The sequence below is a fragment of the Carassius auratus genome, chromosome 20, assembly GCF_003368295.1.
Source record: "Carassius auratus strain Wakin chromosome 20, ASM336829v1, whole genome shotgun sequence".
NCBI lineage: Eukaryota > Metazoa > Chordata > Actinopteri > Cypriniformes > Cyprinidae > Carassius > Carassius auratus.
In genome coordinates, this window is record NC_039262.1 from 22,304,549 (window position 1) to 22,329,038 (window position 24,490).

The 24,490-nt window shown below is 37.0% G+C and overlaps 1 protein-coding gene across 5 annotated transcripts in view; it reads left to right on the forward strand.

The window, feature by feature from the left end:
• LOC113121199 (disks large-associated protein 2-like) overlaps window positions 1-24,490 on the forward strand; it is a 115,004-nt gene that overhangs the window by 26,315 nt on the left and 64,199 nt on the right. For all 5 annotated transcript variants that reach the window (XM_026291482.1, XM_026291479.1, XM_026291480.1 and 2 more), the window contains one exon: window positions 22,466-23,619. In XM_026291482.1, the coding sequence (XP_026147267.1) occupies window positions 22,466-23,619 (1,154 nt within the window). The remainder of the gene's footprint in view (window positions 1-22,465; window positions 23,620-24,490) is intronic.

Sequence of the window (24,490 nt, forward strand, 5' to 3'; positions counted from 1 at the left end):
TCATGCAGTTCCTTGCACATCGTTATGTTAAGACCTCAGAACACCTTTACCATAGTGCATGATTTGTAAACTAATACATTTTTATGTTTGCAGCACATAAACAGCTGAATATGTATTACTTCTGACATAGTAAACTTGCTCGTAAGCTCCCCCGGTACACATTGCATTTAAGATGCCGATCACTCTGGCATGAGTCCTGTGCAACACATTTTGTGATTAAAAAAAGCTCAAACAGTTGTACAAAGAAGCTAAAATTAAATTTTTTATCTCACATTTTCTTTGGTCAACACTATTTGCTGGGTTTGGGTACAGTTTACAACTGTTTTAAGCATGCTGCCCATTGGAGCACATGGTTTCAAAGTCATATTTTTACTTTTAATTATTATAATTATTATTAATTTTTTTTAATTCCTTAAATTCCTTTGGTTTGTTTAAGATTATTGAGAAAAATTAGAGAATACCCATATTACCAGCTCATTTCAACACCTCTCTGTTCTGTAATGAGAAACTCTCTGGTATAGTTGTTGGAGTCCTACTGTAAATCAAAGCTACAATGCTACTGACATACAGTACCAGATCCTGTTAGTTGCTTAGCAACCGGTTACAGCTCTTAGAGGAAGGATCCCCATTTCCAAAAAAAGACACAGGGAGAGCGGTTCCTTGATCTCCCTCTGTGGGTGTTTACATGCAGTATGTATTATAAGTGTTGATCAAGGCTTCTCTCTCCATCCACACACACACCGAAGGCTTTCGCTCCATTGTGGCCCTTGTGTGGGAGGAGCAGGTTCAAGGCCCCTGGTGGGACTGAGGTTACAGCACTGAAACAGCTTATTAGTAAAGATAAATGAGTGCATCTTCAAGAATCCCCCGATCTGACCGACCCACTTCTGAGGGAGCTTTAAACATTTCAAAGAGAATTTATTGTTGAAAACACGAGTGGTTAAGAAATATTATATTCAAGCAAAGAAAAAATGTAGATTTTGCTTTTTAGTATGCTTAATATGTTCCAACAAACTTGTTTTTTTGATTAAAAAAAATTGCTGCTCTACATTTAAATATACAACAAGACGGTGTTTAAGTGTTTATACAAATAGCTTAATTTGTAAAAAAAAAAAAAAAACGCAGGAAGTATATATATATATATATATATATATATATATATATATATATATATATATATATATATATATATATATATATATATATATATATATATATATATATATCCTGCCCAGTTGCTTCTCAAAACTAGCCCAAGCGCGTTTCCAGGATATTCCCCCAAAAAATTGCTTCCAGAGGTAAAAATATAATTTTTTTTGGCAGGGTTGCCTTGGTAAAATTAGCATTTTATGGGGCTAAATATCACGTTATTGGTATTGGGGTTGCTTCAAACCACGGACATGAAAAACAACCGCAGACTTGGCAACACTGAGCAGCAGTTACTACACAGAGCCGTAGTCTACCGACAACTAACACAAAATCGTTAGCCCCTAAAATGCAAATTTTACCAAGGCAACCCTGCCAAAAAATGTATATTTTAACCCCGAGAAGCAACTTTTATCAGGGAAACACAATTGGACTAGTTTTGAGAAGCAACTGGGCAGGATTTGTTGTGAAAACCTGGCAACCCTGATCTGAACACACGTGCTGGAGATATACTTCTAATTACAGGAGCGTCTTTAATGATGAGATGCGCATGAAAATCGCATTCGATTCTTTGCACAGCCTTAATATATATATATATCAGGATCAGGATCGTGTGACACTGAAGACTGGTGGAATGATGCTGAAAATTCAGCTTTGCCATTACAAGAAGTATTAAAATAGAAAAGAGATATTTAAAATATAGTAATAACATTTCACAATATTACTATTTTACTGTATTTCTGATCAAGTAAAATGCTCCATTGGTAATCATAAGAAACTACTCTCAGTTTCAAGTTCACTGTAAATCCCTTTACTTCTGATATTTGTGTTGCATGTCAAATTATTTTTGAACCCCTCACTTTACATTATCGTCTGCTGAGACTTTGACACAGCTAGTAAAGATAGTTAGTGTTAGAGATGGTGATTTCACCAAAGAATGAATCCGCTGCTTAGAACAACTGTTTTGTGGTTTTGATGGCAACAGAATGCTTCTCTGAAAGTCTTCAAGCTTGCTGAATCGTACCTCAGCAAACATTCAGCTCCTGTGGCTCTATGATTAAAAGCTTCTCTAATTAGATCAAACTGATAGCACCCTGGCATCAATCCAAAGCACAGCCCCTTGAGAAATCTCTTGCAAAGTCGTACACAAGCCAAGTGTTGGTGGTTAATACTCGAATACGAGCACATGCTGCGATTCTGCTTGGCTCAATCCTGTTAGACTGTTATATTCAGCCCGAGTATGAGGAGCCCGATGATTTAAAAATGGGTCATGTCTCATTGTTGATGCTTGATGCTGTGCTGCTCCTGGGGCGTCTCGCTAATCGAGATAAATCGCTATCTGAGTCGCTCCGATCAATATGTGCTTCACAACACACCCATTGACACCCACAGTCACGGCCGGCATCATGCTGTGTACGTCTATGGCTCACCGGATTTCACTTTTGATTTGATCTGTAAGAGGATGAGAGGAAATTAACAGTGAATTAGGTGTGTGATGTTTCGGATATATTGCAGATTACTTGCATTCATGCACAAATGTCCCTGCAAAGGTTTCAGGCCCTTGTCGAATATTTTTTTTATTTTGCTAATTAATTTTATTCTTTACAAACAATTGAATGTAATTCTGTTTAAAAGATCAATGACATGAACGTGTCCATGGTAAAGAAACAAGGATTTTTTTTAATCTTGTTAATTTACAGTTCAAATTCATGTTAGTTTTATATCATGAAACATGAAATTAGGTGTATTTAAGTCATTGCATACATGAATTGCACTTTAGATAAATAAAGATGCTGTAATGCCAGCTTTAGGTCTTTTAGGATTGTTATGTCCCAGCTTTGCATGTTGTTCAGTCACAATATGGTAGTGGTGCGCCTTTAAAACCATTCTCAAAAACTCCTCTCTGTAACTCCTTCAAAGTGATCACTGGCTTCTCTCTCATGTTCCCACTGAGAGTTTGGAGTGAAAGCCTTTCCAAGGCACTATCTGTGTACCTTGATGTAACTTCTAGTTCCTGATAATTGAACAAATCACGCCCAATGGGACATCTCAGCACTTGGATACTCTCTCCTTAATTTATGCATTTGTAGTTAATCTCCAACTACTTTATGCCTCATTTTCACAGTTGTCCTTCACGTTCACAGCCCGAATAATGATCCCTCAGCTGTGGGGTTTTTAAACTGAAAATGTGATAGTTATTTAAATGGCTCACAGGTACAGGCCATTTGCAACATAATTGTGTTCAAATTACTTAGAGCTCCTGCAGCACAGCCATGGAATATCTAAACAAATATTTTGTTTTTATAACAGTTATTATGGTATGAACATCTACTATTTAATTCAAGTTTATTTGTATAGCGCTTTGTTTTTTTTTTTTTACAATACTAATCGTTACAAAGCAACTATAAGCGATTATTTAAAGCTAAATAATCATTGTTAAAGGGATAGTTCACCCAAAAATTAACATTTGTTTGGGTGAACTATCATAATGTTTATCTGCTTACCCCCAGTCTTATAATGTAAGTGCATGGGAATAACGGCTTAAAAAATGAATAATAATACACAAACAAAACCAAATTAAATCCTGCGGCTCGTGACGATGTGTAAACTGATGTGTAAAGACACAAAACTGAACAGTATCAATTGAGATTGTAGATAAAGTGTTAATGGTCCCCTTGATAGATACTGTGGGTGGCAGTAATGCACTTATAAGTCTACAATCCACCGTAAAGCAAGAAGAAGAAGAAGACGCCTCATGTGCCGGCTGTGTTTTGAAGAGATGCTCATACAGTTCAGACGGTTCAGGAATTTTAGTGCATCAGAGGTAAAGACTGATTGCTTTGTGTCTTTACACATCCATGTATCGTCACGAGCCGCAGAGTTTAATTTGGGTTTGTTTGTGTATGTTTTGTTTTGTTTTTTGTTTATTGTATGTTTTGGCCATGATTCCCAATCACTTACATTATAAGACTAACAGACTGCAACGGTTTCATTTAAAAATTTCAGTTTGTGTTCTACTGAAGAAATAAAGTGACTTACATCTTGGATGCCCTGGGGGTAAGCAGATAAACATCAAATTTTCATTTTTTGGGTGAACTATCCCTTTAAGTCCAGACACTAAATTATGTATTTCATTTTAAATTATCTGCTTGGTTTCAGGAAAAAGACTATATTTTTTATCAGCCTCTGCCGGCACATAGATTACCTCAATGCAAACATGAAACAAAAGCCACTGATTTCCATTTTTTTTTAAATATAAAATTACATGAAAACATTAATGCCAAAATGACAATTTGTAAAAATTTACTTACCCTCAGGTCATCAAAGATTGTGTTTCTTCATCAGAACTGACTTGGAGAAATTTAGAATAGTGAATGGGTGCCATCAGAAAGAGAGTCCAAACAGCGGGGGGGGGGGGGGGGGTCTGGGGGATGGGGGGAACACCGTTATCCACACAAATCAAGTTCATCAATAAATGTATTGTTAAGTGACAAGCTGTGAAGTGATTAAGACATTTTAACTTCAAGCCATTGCTTTCAGCTGTCATAATAATTGTAAGAAAAAAGAAAAGAAAAAAAAAACATGTAGTTACCTTGTATTACCAGAACTTTCTTAGATTAATACACTGTAAGTACACTATAAGTACATGTTAGTACATGTACTGTAAAATAAAGTGCAACCAATATGTTGGTAGATTTTGATGTGAGAGGACAACGGGATGAACTTTTTACGGGTGCACTTTATTTTACAGTACGTGTACTTCCATGTACTTATAGTGTACTTACAGTGTATTTATCTAAGAAAGTTCTGGTAACACAAGGTAACTACATGGGTTAGGGTTAGGTTTAGGGGTAGGTTCAGGGTTAGTACCTAGTTATTACATGGTTATTGGAATTACTATAATAAGTACATAGGAACATGGACTGTAAAATAAAGTACTACCTTTTTAACACTGGAGGAAGCATTACAAAGGTTTAATGACTCATATTTTGGCCAGAAGCAAAGGTTGAAGGTTAAAGAATCTTGATGAGTTTGTTTCTAACAAACACGCAGCTTTTCACATCAAAAGACATTAATTGATTGACTGGAGTTGTGCAGGTTACTTGTAGATTATTGTGATGTTTTTATCAGCTGTTTGGACTCTCATTCTGACGGCACCCATTCACTGCAGAGGATCTGCTGGTGAGCAAGTCATGTGATGCTAAATTTCTCCAAATCTGTTATGGTGATAAAACAAACTCATTTAAACCTTGGACGGGTTTAGGGTAATGCTTTGTTAGTTGTAGTGGGTGACTTACTATCCAACAAGCTTTGGTATTAAACAAGCTACCAAACAAGCCATAGAAGGCAACGCTATAATCACTTACACAGTGGACTCATGGAGAAAAATGCATTGGTTATACTCAGGTTTTTTTTTTTTTTGGCCGTGACTAATTTACTGTATTAGTGACTCATCATCCTCTGTAATAAAGAGAAAAGAATCACTTCATCTGAAGTTTAAATTGAATGAAATGGCCTTGACAGCCTACTTGCTGCAGTTCCTCAATGACTGAAGAACTTTGTTCTCTCCCACTGGACTCGTGTGTGTGTGTGTGTGTGCGTGTGTGTGTGTGAGTGTAGGTAAGGTAAAGGGGAAAGCAGGCATTTGATCAAAGCACTGTGAGGCAAGCTTAAAACATTTCTAAAATTGAAACAAATAGTTTTTTGCTCTGTTTGTGTTTGCATTGTTCTACTTACACAGTTAATTTAAGTATATATAATTATGTGACCTACAATACACAGCATTGTTTTTGACTATATTTTTAGGGGTTGGAATGACAACCCCCCCAACCCCGCATAATTTCCACCTATAAATTAAGCTACCAAAACCATTCAGATGGATTACAACAAGCTTTACTTTTAATATACTGTAAAATGAGTGTCAGATTCTGTAATCACAGTTACATGGCCATATTATTGTGACTTGCAATTGAGAGATTTACAGAATATTGCTGCAAATGTAATGTATCTTCCAGTTCAACAAAGGTGACCAAAAGACAACAGATAAATGGTATAAGGTGTATTATTGTGTGTGTGTGTGTTTTGCATGGTGAGTATCTCAAGGTCATTCAATATACTTGGCTCACAGACGTTGCAGTAGTGTCCACTCTATAGATTATATAGAGATGTGGATTGTCTTACCATTCAGTGCTATTGGTAACGTAAACCTTCATCAATTATTATCGTTTACCCATGCCAGAAGCCAGATTATGTTCACAAACATCAATCCCATGAAATTTGAGAATCTCTGTATGTATGTATGTATGTATATATAACAAAGCCTCCCTTCTTCAGTACAAAGTTCTCAAAACCTGAAATAAAGAAATCCAGGGAGATCAGACTATATTTAGTACTATTATTTTATTAATCTCTGATGATAGCTGACTGCGCCTTCCCTGTAGGCAGAGTCATGAGTTCATGGGTTTTAAGCATGGTCCTATGATGTATCCTTGTAATGTAATCACTGCAAAAAAAAAAAAAAAAAGTGCAGAAATAAACTGTTTTTGTTAATCGTACATTTTAATATTTTTGCAAATATTTATTTTTATAATATGCCTTAATGAACCAACTCACTAAAATATACTGGACTTCAAAATAGGTGAAAGGACATTCTAGAAATGTACTTGACTATTACCTCAGTTTTCTTTAGTCTGTAAAGCTGCAGTTGCAATGCAGTGTGTGGGGAAAAATAGAGAAGTAGCCATTTGTGATGCTGTTTAACTGATTAGCTTGTTACAGGAAAGAGAACCACTGAGATACTGTCATGCCGCTGAAAAATCTTGTTATTAGCATTGCCACTTTCAGTTCGTTTCTCGCCAACACTGATGACCATGGAGTGAAATTTCTACTATATATTCGGTCAGAAAACAAAGGTCCTCACATTTCCGTTAATGTGTATGATTCTACAGTTTTTTTTACCTCTGTATATATTCTGTGGATTTGAATTAAATACATGTTTAGTTCCTATGTAAATATATATACATTTCTTTAATTATTATTATTATTAGTAGTAGTGGTGGTAGTGGTAGTATTGTTGTTAGTAATAGTAACAGCAGAAGTATTAATAATAATAATAATAATAATAATAATACTTAATATGAATTACATAATAATAATAATAATGTTAAAATGTTATTGTTGTTAATAATAATAATAATAATAATAATAGTTTGTTAATTTACCATAAATGTTTAGAAAGGCCCTGTATAAATAATAATAACAAATTAACAATATGTTTGTTTTCATTTTCATTATCATGATCATTTATACTAATTAAAATAATATATAATGGTTACAGTAGTAGTATAGTAATAATAATATGATACAAACATCAACATTATTATTATTGTTATTATTATTACTATTAATACTCCGTGATGATATCTGACATTATTGAAACTGACCTTGAGTTTTTAGAAATGCTCTAAATAAATAAAATGCTATTATTGTTTTTGTTGTTGAAAATAATAATAATAACAGCGTGTCAAATTTCAAAACTGCAGCTGCAGTTGCACTATACTTTTGGACTATTTGGGGTAATCGGTCAGTGTGAATGTTCTTAAAATCCATCATTGTCAATGTTTCTGTGCTTAAAATGTCTGGTGGTCTCATTTGAGCTCAGACCTGTGTGCTGCTCTTGTTGGAGTGACAGTCTGTGGAAAGCATTCAGCTGTTTCGAGCTGTCTTGGCCTCACAGGTGGAACTGAACATGACGGAACATCCTAATGAACTGCATGAAGCTGCTTTCAGGTCTCGGGGGCGGAGTCTCATTTCCAGCAACTGTATCTGTTGCTTGATAAGAAAATGTCAGTTTCATATCATCAGAAGAACATTGCCCTGCGGGAGACAGAAGAGAAAAACACTCTGGGCCATTAGAGTCGAAGAGTCTCTTTGCAGTGCTGCTACAACAAGATAATGTGTGATTTACCAGACCGATCTCACAATAATTTATACACATTTTACGAGGTGGCTAATTCGTACAAATTCGTACAACCTCACTCATACAGATCATATGATTTTTGCTAAATTGCACATATTTTATAAGTTTCACAATTCGTATGAGTTTGTACGAATGACCTACACCTAACCCTGCCCCTAAACCTACCCGTCACTGGGGTGTAGACAAATCGTACAAAACAAGTGAGGTCGTACGAATTAGAATCCGAATACGGATCCGAATATGAATTGGTCGTCAGATAGCGTTGGATTTACTGACAATGCGCACATTAAAGAACACAAACGAAACATCTCATTTCCATAATGACCAGCGCAATCTACCAAACTACCAAGAAACTCAAATTACCACCTGCTTTAAGACATGCTTTTTTTTGGACGCTAAATAATAACGCAAATAGGGGTAATTTGACAAACTTTAACACTAGTAAACTGTGTAGCATGATTTATTTTAATAGCCTACTTTCCTCCCATAAATTTTGCGTCTGAAAGGGAAACTCCTACAAACGCAAAAATAACTGCGCCAATTCTTTACTGCACATCTTTAGTAAATCCTGACAGTACTATTTTAACACCAAAAGACGGTTTGTAATGGCGCAAGGTGTGAGAGGGGTTTTTACATTGGCCAAAAATAGAAAATTTGATATCTAAAAAAAAAAAGCAAACACAGCCCAGATGAGGAAAAGTAACACAAAAGTGAAGTATTGCATAAAAAAAAATCTCGTAAAACGTAACTAAGTAATGTAATCAGTTACTTTTTTTTATGGAGTATAACACAATATTGTAATGCATTTTTTGTAAAAGTACATTTCCCCAACATTGCATTTTAGTGCATATTTCACAGTAGTACAATCAGTCAATAATAAATAAAATGTAATTTATTTTGTATACAATTATAGATAAAATCAAGTCAAAATAATATTTTTTGTTTTTTTACACTGCTTAATAAATATAAGAATAAGTATTTTTATTAGTATGTTATACTACTTTTATTCAGTCACCTTTTCAGACCGTTACTTAGGAAATATACAGCAGTTATCATTCAAATGTGTGCACCTTTAATCTGAGCTGATTGCTTGCTAAACACCATCGATTCAACTCATTTATGCATTTGGCAAATGTTTTAAAGGCACATACCATTTATTCAAGGTGTAGTCTACATATTATGAGTTCACACATTCCTTACATTGGGTTCAAAACCCATGACCTTTGTGTTAAAAGCACCATTTGCTACTGTATGAGCCTTTCAAAGTGTTTTTAATCGTACATGGCTGAAAGTGCTGATGTATGAGCAGTTTTCTCTGCAATTAGTCCTTTCATGACCACCAGTTTGACCCATTCATGCAGGTGCAAAGCTGTTTTAATTGAATGACAGGGCAGTGTACTTTCTCTTTTCAGCATGTTTTACAGTTCGAAAAGACCTGAAATGCCACTTAGATACGCTTATTATAATCTGTTCATTTACAATAGCCATTCAGATGAACTGATTCACTAGAATGAATCATACTTTTCAAAGCTACATAGGACAGGTTCAGAAAAAGGGACCGTTTAGGGTGATACCGATATCTGCAATGATTATTTCTTGAATGGATACAAGAAAAAAAAATCATAGAAAAAGAGAGATAGAGAGAGATTTCTGCTGTCAACTACGAACTTTTTTTTGCTCCATGTCATTTTGTTTTATTTGATGTTTAATTCCTCCCAGATTCACTCTCATGTCATACTCTGGGGTTCCCGTTTATGCAGATGTGCACTCTGCATTTATTGAGAATGCACACAAATATATAGATTAAAATCCTTTTATAGCTTGTACTGCATGTTAGTTTGCTTGTTGTGCCCAACAACACAATTTAAACACTTCTATTTAAGCTCATATGTCTTACTAACAAGAAATTATTCTTCTAACCACAGGTCGAGAGCTAAGTTTGCGACACTATTTGCAAATGTTCGATTGAACTATGGTTTCGGGTAACACTGAAATGTTGAATTATGTTGGTAACGACGGACCTTTGACCATAGTTGGCTAACGATGCTTTTGGGAAACCCATCCCTTATTGTTAATCTCCTATCACTTGCCACTAAACGCTCACTCACAGTACATGATAAGATGTCTGTGTTTTCATCTGGAAGTATTTTAAAGCTTTTGTTCGTCTGCAATATGTCGCTATGTTTCCTCACTTCAAAAATCATTGCACTGAGTTATTTCAACTTAAATTATATTAAACGAACTTAAGAAATCGAGTTGATTCTCGTATACTTCAAGTGACTCTCAAAGATGCGCATACCCTCATGGGGTTGGAGTGCCACTGTTTGGTAACACTTTGGGCTTTATTTTAATGATCTATTCTAAGCTCATGGTCTAAAGCGCAAGACACAGGTGTACTCAAGGCGTGTCTGAATCCACTTTTGCTGGTTTAACAACGGGAAAACACTCTGGTCTTAATGGGTTTTCCCTATACTCTTAACGAATAATAGGTGTTTTTGGGCGTAATGTGCAATAAACCAATCAAAGTCTCATCTCCCATTCCCTTTATAAACCCGTTGCGCTCTTTTTGCTCTTTTTGTGCTATTTACATGGCGGAATGTAATCTTTCATTTTTAAATAATGTTTGTGTGCTGCTTGTGTGTCCCTGTGTGTGTAATAAGCAAAGTGTACACACATTGTGCTCCCGCCATATTACTAACGTGCTCTTTAAATAACAAAGCAAAAATACTGCGGCAGACTTTAGACCAGGTTTGAGTTGGTCTATGGCGCAGTCTATTTTCAGTTCCTCAAAATAGCAATGCGCCATCAGTGTGCCTGAACACACCTCTTTTTTAGACCAGCAGGCTCATGGGTGCACAAATGGGCGCAGAGGCATTTGCTATTTAAACGTGGTGCAGGATGGTAAAATGAAAACTGCGTCAGGCTGAAACTAGAAAAAACACTATTTTGCCGGTTGTATAATAGAGCCCTTAATCTTGATGGGTCATACAACATACTGACTATGAGACACAAGTATGTGTCAACTTATTCTAGTAACCCTAATCCTGACCGGACAGTCTACTCTGAGAGCTAGTAGACATGTATTTGTAAATTAATGAGAATTAGTTGACACTTCAAAGTTACTTATAGTTAGTAGAATGTCTAAGGTGGACTATCAAAATAAAGTGTTTTAGTGATTTATGTGTTGAATGTTAAGGAGAGCACACACTGAATTTTTCACTTTGGTTCATTTCTTTGTCAACATATCATTGGGCTAAAACCCACGAATCAAGACTGGCGTTGTGCGATGGAGGAAATAATTACTATTAAAGTGGGACTAAAGTGTACAATGTGTACAAATTACCTGCATGAATCAAGAAATAAAATGTATTGATTTAGCTTCAAATACACAGTGAAGTTTATCAACACTTGAGCACATTGAAATCTTTAAAAATGTACTTCAAAGGTCACCCTTACTTACAGGAAAAGGCACCGGTTTCATAGGATGACCTCTAAACAGAGGACAACGGAGAGCATTTTTTTGACTAGACATTGTGATTTTTTCACAGCGTGCCATATGTGTGAACCACAAAATAATGCTGCTGGGATCTGAGTGTTATTATATTACTGGGACTGTCCTGCTTACTCACTGAACTTCATCCAGCATGAGAGAAGTGCTCAGTATTGGACTAGACCTTTTTTATTGTTTGAGAAGCCAATGCACTCGGATACATATAATACTAATAAAAACTCTGTTACATTATTATTATTTTTAATTCTAAAGGTAGATATGGCTCCAGATCCTTAGCTCACTACCAATTTAAATTGATAGTGTGTTTTTTTGTATTATCTAATATCAAAATATCGTTATGCATGGTATTTTTGACGTGTGATTCACAGATGATGATGTTCTCGACCTCTTTGAAGAGAAACTAGGTGTCAGTTTAGAAGAAGAAAAAAAAAGATGATATAGTTCCCATAGAAACAATATCCTTTAAATAATCTCAGTATTACTAATCCGATGGACTGAGTGAACCTTTGCAAGAAAAGACAGAAACATCTTCGGTTAACATTTATCTCAGGTTTTTATTAAAGCAGTGTGTTCATTCTTCTTGTTTACTTATCGGTGTGTAAAATGTCCATGTATTGAAAGGTTCATTTAGCCCAGTGTCTGCAGCTGTTATCCTGAACTCCCCAATGATGGTGTTCATGTAGCTCAATTGGTAGAGCATTTCCAAATCAAGCGCAAGGTTGTGGGTTCGATTCCCCGGGAACACATGAACGGTTAAAAACTGATAGCTTGAATGCACTGTAAGTCGCTTTGGATAAAAGCATCTGATAAATGTAATTAAAATTTTTACATTTAATAATGACCACACATTTGGACAGTTGAGCAATTTTTTCAAATATTTTCAAATACTGAGAGCCAACGCTTATAATCTGACGAGTTTATGAGTGTTCACCGTCCCATCATTTTGGTGATTTTTCTTTGCTCTCCTCTGTGTCTGTTATGAAGTGAGGAGCTGTTTTTTGGGTGGGGCGTCCCCGTCCTGTGTGTGCGAGGGCAGCAGTGGGTGTGAGTGGGAGACTGAATCAGAGGTGAGCTCCTGCTCAGGCATCCAGCTCAACTCTTTTCTCTGGCATTCGCTTCCTTCAGCTTTATGTAACAGTTTACTGGGAGCAAACACAAAGAACTGACTTAATTCTCTCTCAGACGTTGATTTGTCTGAATGTAAGGGAAAGCCAGCTGTCTTTTCTCTTTTAGGTGTTCGGTAAGATTACCGTCATTACGGTCAAGAGGAGCTTAGTGCCTGAAACCTCTTGTCTATCTTGTTGAAGGTTAGAGGCGAGCTCTCCTGCACTTACTCCATTAGTGGTTTGCCAATAGTACAGAGCAACACCAATATTTACACTAATGGCAGGTGATTTCGAGGGACCTCGGTTACCCCTTACAGGAAGCCGAACCCCTCCCTTCTGCGATATTTTTAGCTGCGCGACTCACATGGCTGTGGATTGATGCCTGTTACTCTGCTCTCATCTTTAGTGAACTTTTGTTTGTGTGGAGGTGGAAAGACTCGATAATGGCGAGTTATGCAACTGGCATTGGAGAAATGCAGCTTTCCTTAAGTAAATGCAGTTCATTTTTCTGTCTCCTCCGTCAATTCATTCCGTCGTCCTGGTCATTCATGTTATTTAGTGCCTTTTGAACTCCGTAACCTCTGTAAGGAAGCATTATAAAAAGAGTATTTTTCTGAGTGTTCTGGCTCATGCACTTTATTAGTTATAACGTGATCCTTTTTGAGCAATTTCAAGAAAATTAAGAGGATTGAAATAAAGAGCCGGAGTAGTCCATTTTTGAGAGTTAGCTTATGTGAGAGGTGAACTTAATTTTAAAACATTTGGAAACTTTGTTAAAAATAAGTGTTATAACCATCTGATTTCTGTAACTTTATCAGAGAAAATTGAATTTTTGAGAACAGTGGTTCTTAGTCTTTCTAATTCCATTGTCCACAACTCAATTTAAAGACCGTATGACTCTTTTAGAGGTTTGTAATTTACTGCATAAAAATTAAGGCACAAAAATAAAGGATAAGGATAAATTAGAGCTCAGCAAAACCAGAAAGAATATATATATATAGAATGAAAATCCCAATGGAGTTTTAAAAATGTATTAATTTAGATAATTAAAGTTGATAAGTAGATAAACTTAATTTAGATAATTTAGTTTTTGTTTACAAAATATATGTATGTGTACTGTTTATTTCTTATGTATATATAAAATACACACACACATACATTATATATTTTGAAACAGAATTATATAATTGATTTGCAAATTAAATGTAATTGTAATGAGTTACAATTAGTGAGAAAACTAACTAGTGAGTAATTCACGATTACAAAGTGGGTTACATCTGAATATCTTCACACGCATACAAATTTGGTTGATTTCTTTCCCAAATTATGATTAATCATTTCTTCCTAGGCATTGTTAGATGCCAGTGTTTCCTATGCAAAGGTTTGATTTCAAAAACAGTAAAATAGCTAATATGATTTTAAACTGTATTTAAACTGAGAACGGTCTCCAAGCAAAAGTCTGATTTGTGGTGGCCGTGCTTTAAAAATAAATAATTATAAGCTTAATTCAAGTGACGAAGGATTTTGAAAGTCTGACAGCAATCAGCGTTAAGTACTGTAAGGATAACCCTGCCTGCTTTAACTGTTTCAAAAGTATTAACATTTGAAAACATTCATGAGAAATAGAAATAGTTACAATACTTATTACATTTTAAATTGGGTAACTTGTAATCTGTAACCCATTATATTTCCAAAGTAACCTTCCCAGCATTGTATAATGTGTATAGCATTGTATAATCTTGTTTAATACATACATAATTCATAGAAAGAGAGACCTGTACCTAGAGGACTGTATTAGTGTCAGTGTACTAAACACAATTCTTCTAAAATGCCAGATTCTGTGACTTCATTGACAAATACCTGTTTGTTTCCTAGAATCACACGATTCAACATATCTCTGGTTGCTCTGGTACTGACCCTAAATGTGTCACTGTGCGTAATTGTGTGTCAGGAAGATGCTAAATGTAAAACCCACATGGTTATCTCTCTTTGACTCATTTAGTTGCCAAGGCACCCACATGTTCTTTATCATTTTCAGTAGAGATTGTGTTGTGAAAATAGCGAAACCGCAGAGGAAATGTTGGGAATGTTGCATATTTAAACGTCGCTGGCTTCATTCTGTGTATTCCAGTGCGCTGCTTTGACTTGGAGGCTCAATAATCATTTTACAGCAAGATCCATTTACTGTACCCTGAAGTCCTTGCACTTATGGGCTCTTTATCACCCAGACGTCAGGTATTCAGATCTGAAGCGTACAGATGTATAAACTGTAATAATTCTTGGTTGAAATCCAGTGACGGCTCCTGTTGTGAATTACTGTCATCCGTGTGTAACAAACTCTCACATCTGCTTTTCATGGTCAGAGTTCTCAGCAGTGGTTACCATGACAACTCTTGTGTTATATCTCATTCTCTTTGATGTACTGCAATGGATTATGGGCCACGAGCGTTATGTAAGAGGAGATTTAGCGCTAAAGGTGTTTCCCGCTCTGATTTCTCCTCTGGCACGTTAGAATCTTTCCTTTAATATGCCATTTACTGATATTAAGCTGTTATCTCAGATGATGAGAACACATGGTTTGGATGATGCTACGTTATATTGGCTTGATCTCTTACACACTGAAAAAGAAATAAATGCATTTTAATATTGCTTTATTATTTGTCTAAAGCAAATTTGTAGTTCTAAAAAGTATTTTGATGCTTTTTGTTTGCTTTGGATAAAATGAATTGGAAAAATACTTCCGGAACCAGCGCCACTGAAAATGTTGGTGGTCACTAATGCACTAATGCAGTGAAATCAAGGTGTTTATTGAGAGTTTATGCATTTTTAACCTAAATCACAGCAGCGCCCATCTATGAAGGGTTTACGCTGTCAAATATACACAACTGTTAGCCAATCGGAGCAGTGGGCGTTTACTTGCAAGTCTACGATCTGTCACGACTATTCAAACAGAGCATTCAGATGAGGGAGGTTAAAAAAAGAGCCTATTACTTCTCAATTATGATGTTTTTTTACATAAAAATCCTGATTACATTATAAGTGGACATCAGAGAACAATACAAAATAATAAAAAGGGCAGTCCCTTTAACAATAAGACTATGTAACAAATGAGAGTATTTTATTTTTATGTTGGTACAAAGTATTAAGGTTTTCCAAATGTTACATCATAAATATGCATACCCTTTTTTTCTCGTGTGGCCACAATTCTTTTGAAAGAATTGAAAGAAGATTCCTTTTTCTGTCAACATTAGTTTAACTCACAATCAAGGCTTATAAAATATAGTGTATTGCAAAGAAAGAGAGAGAGAGAGAGAGAGGTTTCCTGCAGGATCCCATTAGTAAGAACAAGAGAGTCTATCTGAAAGACAGTTAAATATTATTAACTTTTTTGTGATATATTTAGACATGGTTTCACGTTAGTATGAAGTGAGAAGTTCTTATAAGATAACTATAAGCAACAACTTTCCTAGTTAAAGGGGTCGTATGATGCGATTTAAATTGTTACTTTCTCTTCTGAGTTTTACAAGCTGTGCATAAAGAAGATCTGTAAAGTAGCAAAGACTAAAGTCTCAAAATAAAAAAGGGATATTTTTTATAAAGGTCAACCATGCCCTCCTTAAACGGCTCATTCTAACACGTCCCCACATGTCTACGTCAGGATGTGGGAAGATTTGCATAATGCCGCCCAAATGTTCACGCATAGAAAGAATGTGTAACTTTAACTCTCGTTGTTGCTGCTGCCGCCATGTCGTGGAGATGCTCTGTGTTTCATTGTTCAAGTGAAACTACTTTGTTTTGGCCTTCCAAAAGAGGACACAATGAGAAATCAGTGGTTAAGTTGTATTTACAGCACTGTTCCAGAACAGTTCAACCCAAATATTCAGATGTGTGCAGCTTATTTTACTGTTTCCTGAACCAGTAGCCTACAATGCTTCTGTGCACAAAGGTTGTTTCTATAAAGTGGGGCAATTCCAACTTTGGAAGTTGGTGCTTCTGAGTCACAGTTTGTTAAGTATGTTTACATATTTAAAGAATTTACCAATGAGGATTCAAACGCAAGTTTTGAGCAGTGCAGAGTAGAGCTTGTTATTTGTAATTTCTCAGAACACAAATGCAGACATGGCTTTATGTTTATGCAGCGTGATATGCAACACGTAAAAAGATAGTATGAGTCATTATAATCAGTAATTATGTCCCCACTGGATGCAACGAATTATGTTTTATTAACAAGGTTTGGGAGGAGCACGATCAGATAATCAATCAGTCTAGCCCAGCTGGAGCCTGTCAGCTAATCACCTTAACAAGCACGTTACGTCATTACGGACTACAGGGCTGTAGTCCAAACTGGTCGTTCGATGTAGGCGAATTCTGTTAAATAAAATATCTCGCTTGGCATTGAACTTTGAGCTTTAGAATTTTACAGATATTATTTATACTCTAACGACAACATTACACACTAACTAAAGTTTAAAACATGGGATCACAAAGAACGGGACCTTTAAACCACATAAACACATTGCATTACACCAAATACACCAAATAATGTTCTTTTTAGCAAAGTCCTTTAAGAGACTTGTAAGAGCGCTTAAATCATATTGCAAATAAAATACTTTTGTCATTTCTAGACATTTAAGACTTTGATATTTGCAACAAATGTGCACTTACAGGACCCTATTTTAACATTCTTAGCAAATGGCGCAAGTGCGCTTAGGGGGTGTCCAAATTCACTAATGCTGGATTAACAATGAAAAAAAATAGTTGGCGCATGGTCCAAAAGGGTTGTACCTAGTCTTTTAAAGAGTCACTGACTTATGTTATTGCATATTAAACCGTATCAGTGCATCCTCGCTATTGAGAGTGAGTGCTTTGACAACATGAAAATAAGTAATTTCCAGATAAAGCATTGTGATATCATTTACAGTACTTACAGTTTGTGATGCAGCTGCAGTCAGATCTAGTACCACTTCATCTTTCAACACCAAGACACTGTTTAAAAAAAAAAAGAAAACTATCCACTTGTTTCTTACAGTGAGATCCTTCCAATATTTGTAAAAAGATTAGCTGTTTAAACCAAATGGCTCAAAGCAAACATTTTTTTCATCCATTTGTCCTCTTGACGACTGATTTAAGCATGTGTACTGTGACAGAAAGCGAACGTGTATCTGTAGACATGATAACAGCATTGATTGCAATTTCTATTTGTTTTTGACATGACCCGACACTCTATTCAGCGTAATCAAGTCTTGTGTTAGCTGGGTCAAGCCGTTAAGCAGCTAAACGCCAGTGGGTGGGGCCTATGGTGAGATGACGACTATTTGTCGATTCGTCAAGTGTTTATGCAAATGCTTATGCCCGGGACATGCCATATTGCACCTTACATCCAAAACAAGCTTGATTAAATAAATGCATTTTCTATAATGAGGAGGTTGTTTTAAGCTATGAAACTTGCATGATGTCTCCGTCATTTGAACCATATTAGTTCTACAACATAGGGCCATTGTTAATGACGTCACACGCATGTGGTGGAGGAATAACATCTCTAAGATGCTGATAAACTGAACATGGCACCTGATGACTAATTACTATTATTTTGTTCCCTGTCATTTTTTTTTTTTTTTAATGTTTGATTCATCGCAGGTTACTTCTTACTTCATACTCCGGGGTTCCCTTTAGGTATTTATGGTGGGGCAGCTGTGGCCTAATGGTTGGAGACTTGGACTAGTTATCCAAAGGTCACCAGTTCGAGTCTTGGTGCTGGCAGGAGTTGTAGGTGGGGGGGAGTGAATGAACAGCGGTATCTTCCACTCTCAATACCCATGGCTGAAGTGCCCTTGAGGAAGGCACTGAACCCCCAGTTGCTCCCTGGGTGCTTGATATATAGCTGCCCACTGCTCCGGGTGTGTGTTCACTTCTCACTGCTGTGTGGGTTACCATACTTGGCAAAAGTCACAACTTTCACTTAATGTACATGTGCACTCTTCAAAAATATTGCTTTTAAAGGACGTGCATAAATACATAGATTAAACTGCATTTATGTTTAGATAAAATGGAATATATAGATTGTACTGCATTTAAGCCCATATCCCTTGCTAACAAGAAACTATGCTTCTAAGCACGGCTCAATATCTGTAGTTCCAACCACGCAAGTTTGCGAATGTTCGTTTGAACTATGGTTTTCGGGAAACACAGAACCACTGAACTGTGTTGGAAACGATGGAACTTGCGACCATAGTTGGCTAACGATGCTTTCGGGAAACGCATCCCTGATCAGCTGGTTGTATGGCTGATATTTTAGGTGGTGGGGTACCTCAGCATGGGAGATAAATGCATGTAGTGTGCAGTAGCAACTTTCTTTCTGCTTCTCTGTGGCGTGTTTAGACAGATGCACTTAAGACTAAGAAAGGCCTTAGGGTGACAACTTGAATCACTTTTTAGCTGCTAGTTTAATACAGGGAAACATTACCTTTTTATCCCAGACCCACACAAACTCACTTTATCACCTTTGAGGACTTGGAAATATTTGTACACTTTCACATTTTGAGTATGACAAAACAATGAAGTAGATCCAACTACAATACGGTAGGTTTGATTTCAATGTCAAATGATCAAAAATGTAATAATTAATGGACTTAATACATAGACTTAGAATAATAACATTAAATAGTTCTGATCCTTTGATTGGTTGAGCAGTGTACCAGGAGTGCTGATATACAATGGTGATTTACATTTCACTGTTTTTTATCACTGTCTGGAGACAGACTGTCAGATTGTGCATCAGTGATGGTGATTCGTTCAAAACACTAATTCAGTCTGGAGCTAAATGAGTCATTGAACTATTTATTCATCCGTTTTGTAAAAAAAAAAAAAAAAAAAAAAGGTGACATATGGCTGAATCATTGAACCATTAATTAATATGATTCTTTCAAAAATTCTGATTCATTGAGAAATTGTCTGACTGAGTGAGTCATTGAATGATTCACTTAACTGATTAGAAACCAAACAAGTGACTGTCTATGTCCGAATGCAGCGTAGGTAATTCTTTGAGCCAACCAACTTCTTTGAGCAAGTAATAAAATATATTCTTTATCAGGGGTGTCCAATCCTGCTTCTGGATGGCCAACATCCTACAAATTTGAACTCCAACCATTTCTAGCACACTTGCTTGGAGTTAATAGTAATTCTGAAGACCTTAATTAGCAGATTCAGGTGTGTTTTATTAGGATTGCAGCAAAACTCTACTCAAGGCCTGTTTCACACCGCAAGCTTGAGCTTTGCATGTGCTTTGTGTCAACTTGATATCAGCGTAACTACAATGTCACTGCAGCTGCAGACACGCAAGAATATTCACTCTGGAAGTGTTTATACAGCATCTCAGCAGCGGCTTCAAAGCTGCATATTCCTTTACAAAGACACCTAAGCACTTGTTTTTAGAAACTGGTCATTTATATACTTGATAGTCATGAACGTTTGTTAAAAGGGGGATTCACCTTAACATGTGGATTTGCATGTAAATGGTAAATAACAAACACAACCAAGAAAACAGCTCCGATCATGTAGTTCATTCATACTTCGATATAGAATGTGTGGTTTAAAAGTTTTTTTTTTTTTTTTTTTTTTTTTTGTATAATACACCATTCACATACACTTTCAGCCAAACTGAATCATTAAAAACAAGTTCAAAAGGGTAAATGTTCTAAACATAATTGATTTTTCTTTTCAAATCATATTTGTTTTGTTCATCAAAAGTGTGCTTTCGTATTTGAGTTGAGCATGAACGGTGCAGCAAAAATAGACTCGGCATTGAAACAATCCTTCACTGATGCTAATGCAACGCTCCTGCTTGATGCTCATTTGACACTGAAAAAAAATGCACTTCTCACATTTGTGGTGTGAAACCAGCTGAACAAACCAGAAACAGGTTTGAACATCTCTGTACAGTATATATTAGAAATGAATGTAGTACAATATGAATGTAATAGGGACATACCTCTTTTTCCTGATGTCATGTTAACATTCATTTAAATCTAGCTACTGCATTCAACTGATTCATTGAAAATCTATGTCCTTCTTACATAAACAGCTTTTCATAATCCTTTTTTTTTAAGTTTTTGAATTAGTAACAGAAGCTTGAATTCATCTAGCAACCAGAGTTTATGAAAGGTTCAAATCACATTGTTCGCATTCGCTGAAGCTAATTTTATTTTCTTTCCAATATCAAAAAGCAAACTATACATGTTTGGAATGACTTGAGTGTAACAAAATTCTTATTTTAATCACCTTGTGTATGTCACAGTGTCTGGTTTGGCTTTCCCTGTGTGTCCACTATTGGACTCACTTCCCCATAGTCACCCCACTGCAGGCACTACATTTCCCACAAAGCCTTGTCCCTTCATCACTGTTAATTGCACACCTGTGTTGTCTCCACTCTCTTCGTTATCACCTGCCCATATATACCAGCCTGTCTCATTATGTTTTCATGGAGTCCTTGTTTTCTGTCACCCGGTTTTCTCGCGTTCCCTTGTTTTTTCTTGTTTCTTGTTTTTGGACAGCTTCCCCGTTATTGACCTCTAGCCTGTTTTGGATTTTGTATTTGGATTACCCCATTAAACACACTGCTTTTGGATCTCGCGTTTCCTGTGATCAATTGTTACAGTGTAAAGTAATGAACTGAAATGAAATGCACTTTTTTTGTGCAGGATAAATGCTGTCATGAAAAAGTTCTGTCATGAAACGCTAGATGATGCAGGCGGATGATATTCTCAGCGTTAAACTGCTTGGCACAAGCAGATTGGTTCATGTTGCATTCGCAGCCAGTAAGCTTACTGATTTACATTTTAATGACAACATAGAAGTTCCTCTGAATCCTTTACCTTCCTCAGCTCCACCTGTATAGATCTGCAACAGGTTATTATATATGCTACTTTTGCAGCAGCAGTACTGTATGTCTTAAATACTCACAGTCCCGTATACACTGGCAGTAGCAAGTAGCGAAGCGATGTTCAACATAGAGGCTTCGAAGCTTGTATCTTTGACGTCCGGAGCTTTGTTTTTGCACACAACCATATGACTGCTTTGAATCCTGATTTAAATAACGCGAACCACTCACTCAGTTTCAAATATCACTCACGTCTTTCAAATGAATAAATCATAATTTGAATATATATTTGCATGTGTAGTTTTGTGCATGTTCATTTTGTATTAATTCCTGGTTCACAGACATTTTAACTGACCATTCTATGATAATCTTCGATTATTTTATCATATGCCTACAGCCTTGCTTTCATTTATTTTTTTATTTATTCATATTGTGTAATACTATGACTGACATGAAGACTTATGTATATAGACTTCATATTTCCCTTTGCTTTATACAGGTGTTCATAGCACAAACTAGTTTGTTATCTGAAACAGTCCAAAAATGACTGGGTCGTCTGGGACGCAAAGGCAGCTTTTTTCCACTGTTTTGTTTTGTAAAGCTTTGAGTAATGAACCTTTTTTACGATACAGTTATGGGGAAAGTTTTTTTTGTTGTTAATTTTCCATTAACAAGTAGCAAGTTCCTGTACTTGCGTTACAACAATCGCAATAACCAACAGAAGCATAGCAGATCTATTGTCATATCCATTACCATGCTGAAATCTTTTGAGAGTTGTCATGATATAATTAATGTTGAGACTAATCTAGTAAAACTGCTCACCTTTAATGTCCTTCTCTTTATTTCAGACCAGCAGTGTTCCCCCTGGTCGCCATCCCGAGATTTCAATGAGGATAGTAGCCTCGCTCCACCCAGGAACATGAAGGGCTTATCAGGTGGTCGCGCACCGCACCAGATTCCCACACTGCCCCCGTGTGGACTGGCAGAGTGCGAGCATCTCCATGACCTGCATGGCATGCACGTGTCTGATCTGCGCCACTCCTACCTGCTCAGCCCCACGGAGACCTGCGCCATGGACTACCATCACCGTCTTTCCCCCCGCAGCTCCATTCACTCCGACTGCATGATCATGTCACCCGTGGCGCTAACCTCCACTGCCCCCGCCGACCACATCTCCAGCAGCACCTTTCCCAGAATGCACTACAGTTCGCAGTACTACGACACAGCTGCCCGGGAAGACTGTGCAGCCATCACCACCTCAGCCACATCCGCCGCCATCGCTGCTGCAACATCTGCCTCTCACCACGTCAGCAGCAAGAGCAACCGCATCCCCGCAAACCTGCTCGACCAGTTCGAAAAACAGCTTCCACTTCATCGTGATGGCTTCCACACACTCCAGTACCAACGCACATCTCCTGCCAGTGGTGGGGAGCAGCGCAGTGAGAGCCCGGGTCGCATCCGACACCTGGTGCACTCCGTCCAGAAGCTCTTCACCAAGTCCCACTCACTGGAGGGATCGTCCAAGATGAATGGCACCAAAGGTGACAGTGGAGGTGGGGGAAGCCATCACCACCACCATGGCAATCATCACTCATCCAAGCATGGCAGCAAGCGCAGTAAAAGCAAAGAGCGCAGGCACCGGTCAGGGACGGGGGGCTGGTGGAGCTCGGATGACAACCTAGACAGCGATAGCACCTACCGCACGGCCAGCGCCTTGAGCCGCCACCATTATGAGCATGTTGGCCACAGTTTCCCAGAATCCATGCACACTCACTTTGGAGACCACTCTCTCAAAACCTCCAAAAGCAACAATGACGTCAAGTGTTCGGCCTGCGAGGGCTTGTCCATGGCACCTGAGGGGAAGTTTATGAAGAGGAGTTCCTGGTCAACGCTCACCGTAAGCCAGGCCAAAGAGGCCTACCGAAAGTCCTCCCTAAACCTAGAGAAGCCCATGATGCATCAGGACCTTAAACCATCATTCCGGGCCTCACACTACCTACAGGTCAGTCATGGCTTTCTTTAACACATACACTTCCATCCTTGAGAATATGATATGATGGTGCCCCAAATGCCTTTTAGAAATAAACCAGTTGTTATATGATGGGAAAGATGAACAGTCGATTTAATGGTTTCCTTTTATATGACAGTGTCTTCATGGAGGAAATTAGTAATTCTATTGCAGGTGTTCAACATACATATATCTGTTTGATTTTGGGGTAGATATTAACAAAACATTGCCTTAGACATTGAATAGTTTTCAAGATGACAGAATGTTCATTTTATTAATATGTAATGAAAATTGTTTTGTGATATCCTTCCTGTAGCTCAAACAGTAGAGCATGGTGCAATTGATACCAAGGTCTTGATTTTAATTCTGAATAAATCTTCCCCCAAATACTGGATTCTGGACCAAGGTGCAGCTGCCCATAAACCCAATGCATGCTAATGCAAGTAACTAAATGCTACTGAAGTGTAATTACATGTATTTTTATTGCATATTAACATTGTTGCAAAGGGTATAAGTGGTTTTTAGTGTATAATCTTATTTTATTAGTGTCTTCTTTTGTAGTAATTTTTCTTTATTAGGGAAACCACTGTCCTGGTAGAGCAACAGTTTCGATGAGAATCCAGGCAAGTTAGTTAAATTCAGTATGTTTATGGAAAATTGCCTGAATAACAACATATTTAGTTTAATGGCACATGTATTTGAAAGTAACTCTATTGAGTACTGTGGTTTGTTACCAATGGTCAGACCAGTTCAAGACCATTGACATGCAGACTGTTTAAACCCAAGGGGTGATTCATGAACTGGAGATTTCTGATGTTGAAGCACTTTAACCCAGGTTACTTATTTTATGGGGAATGTTCTTATA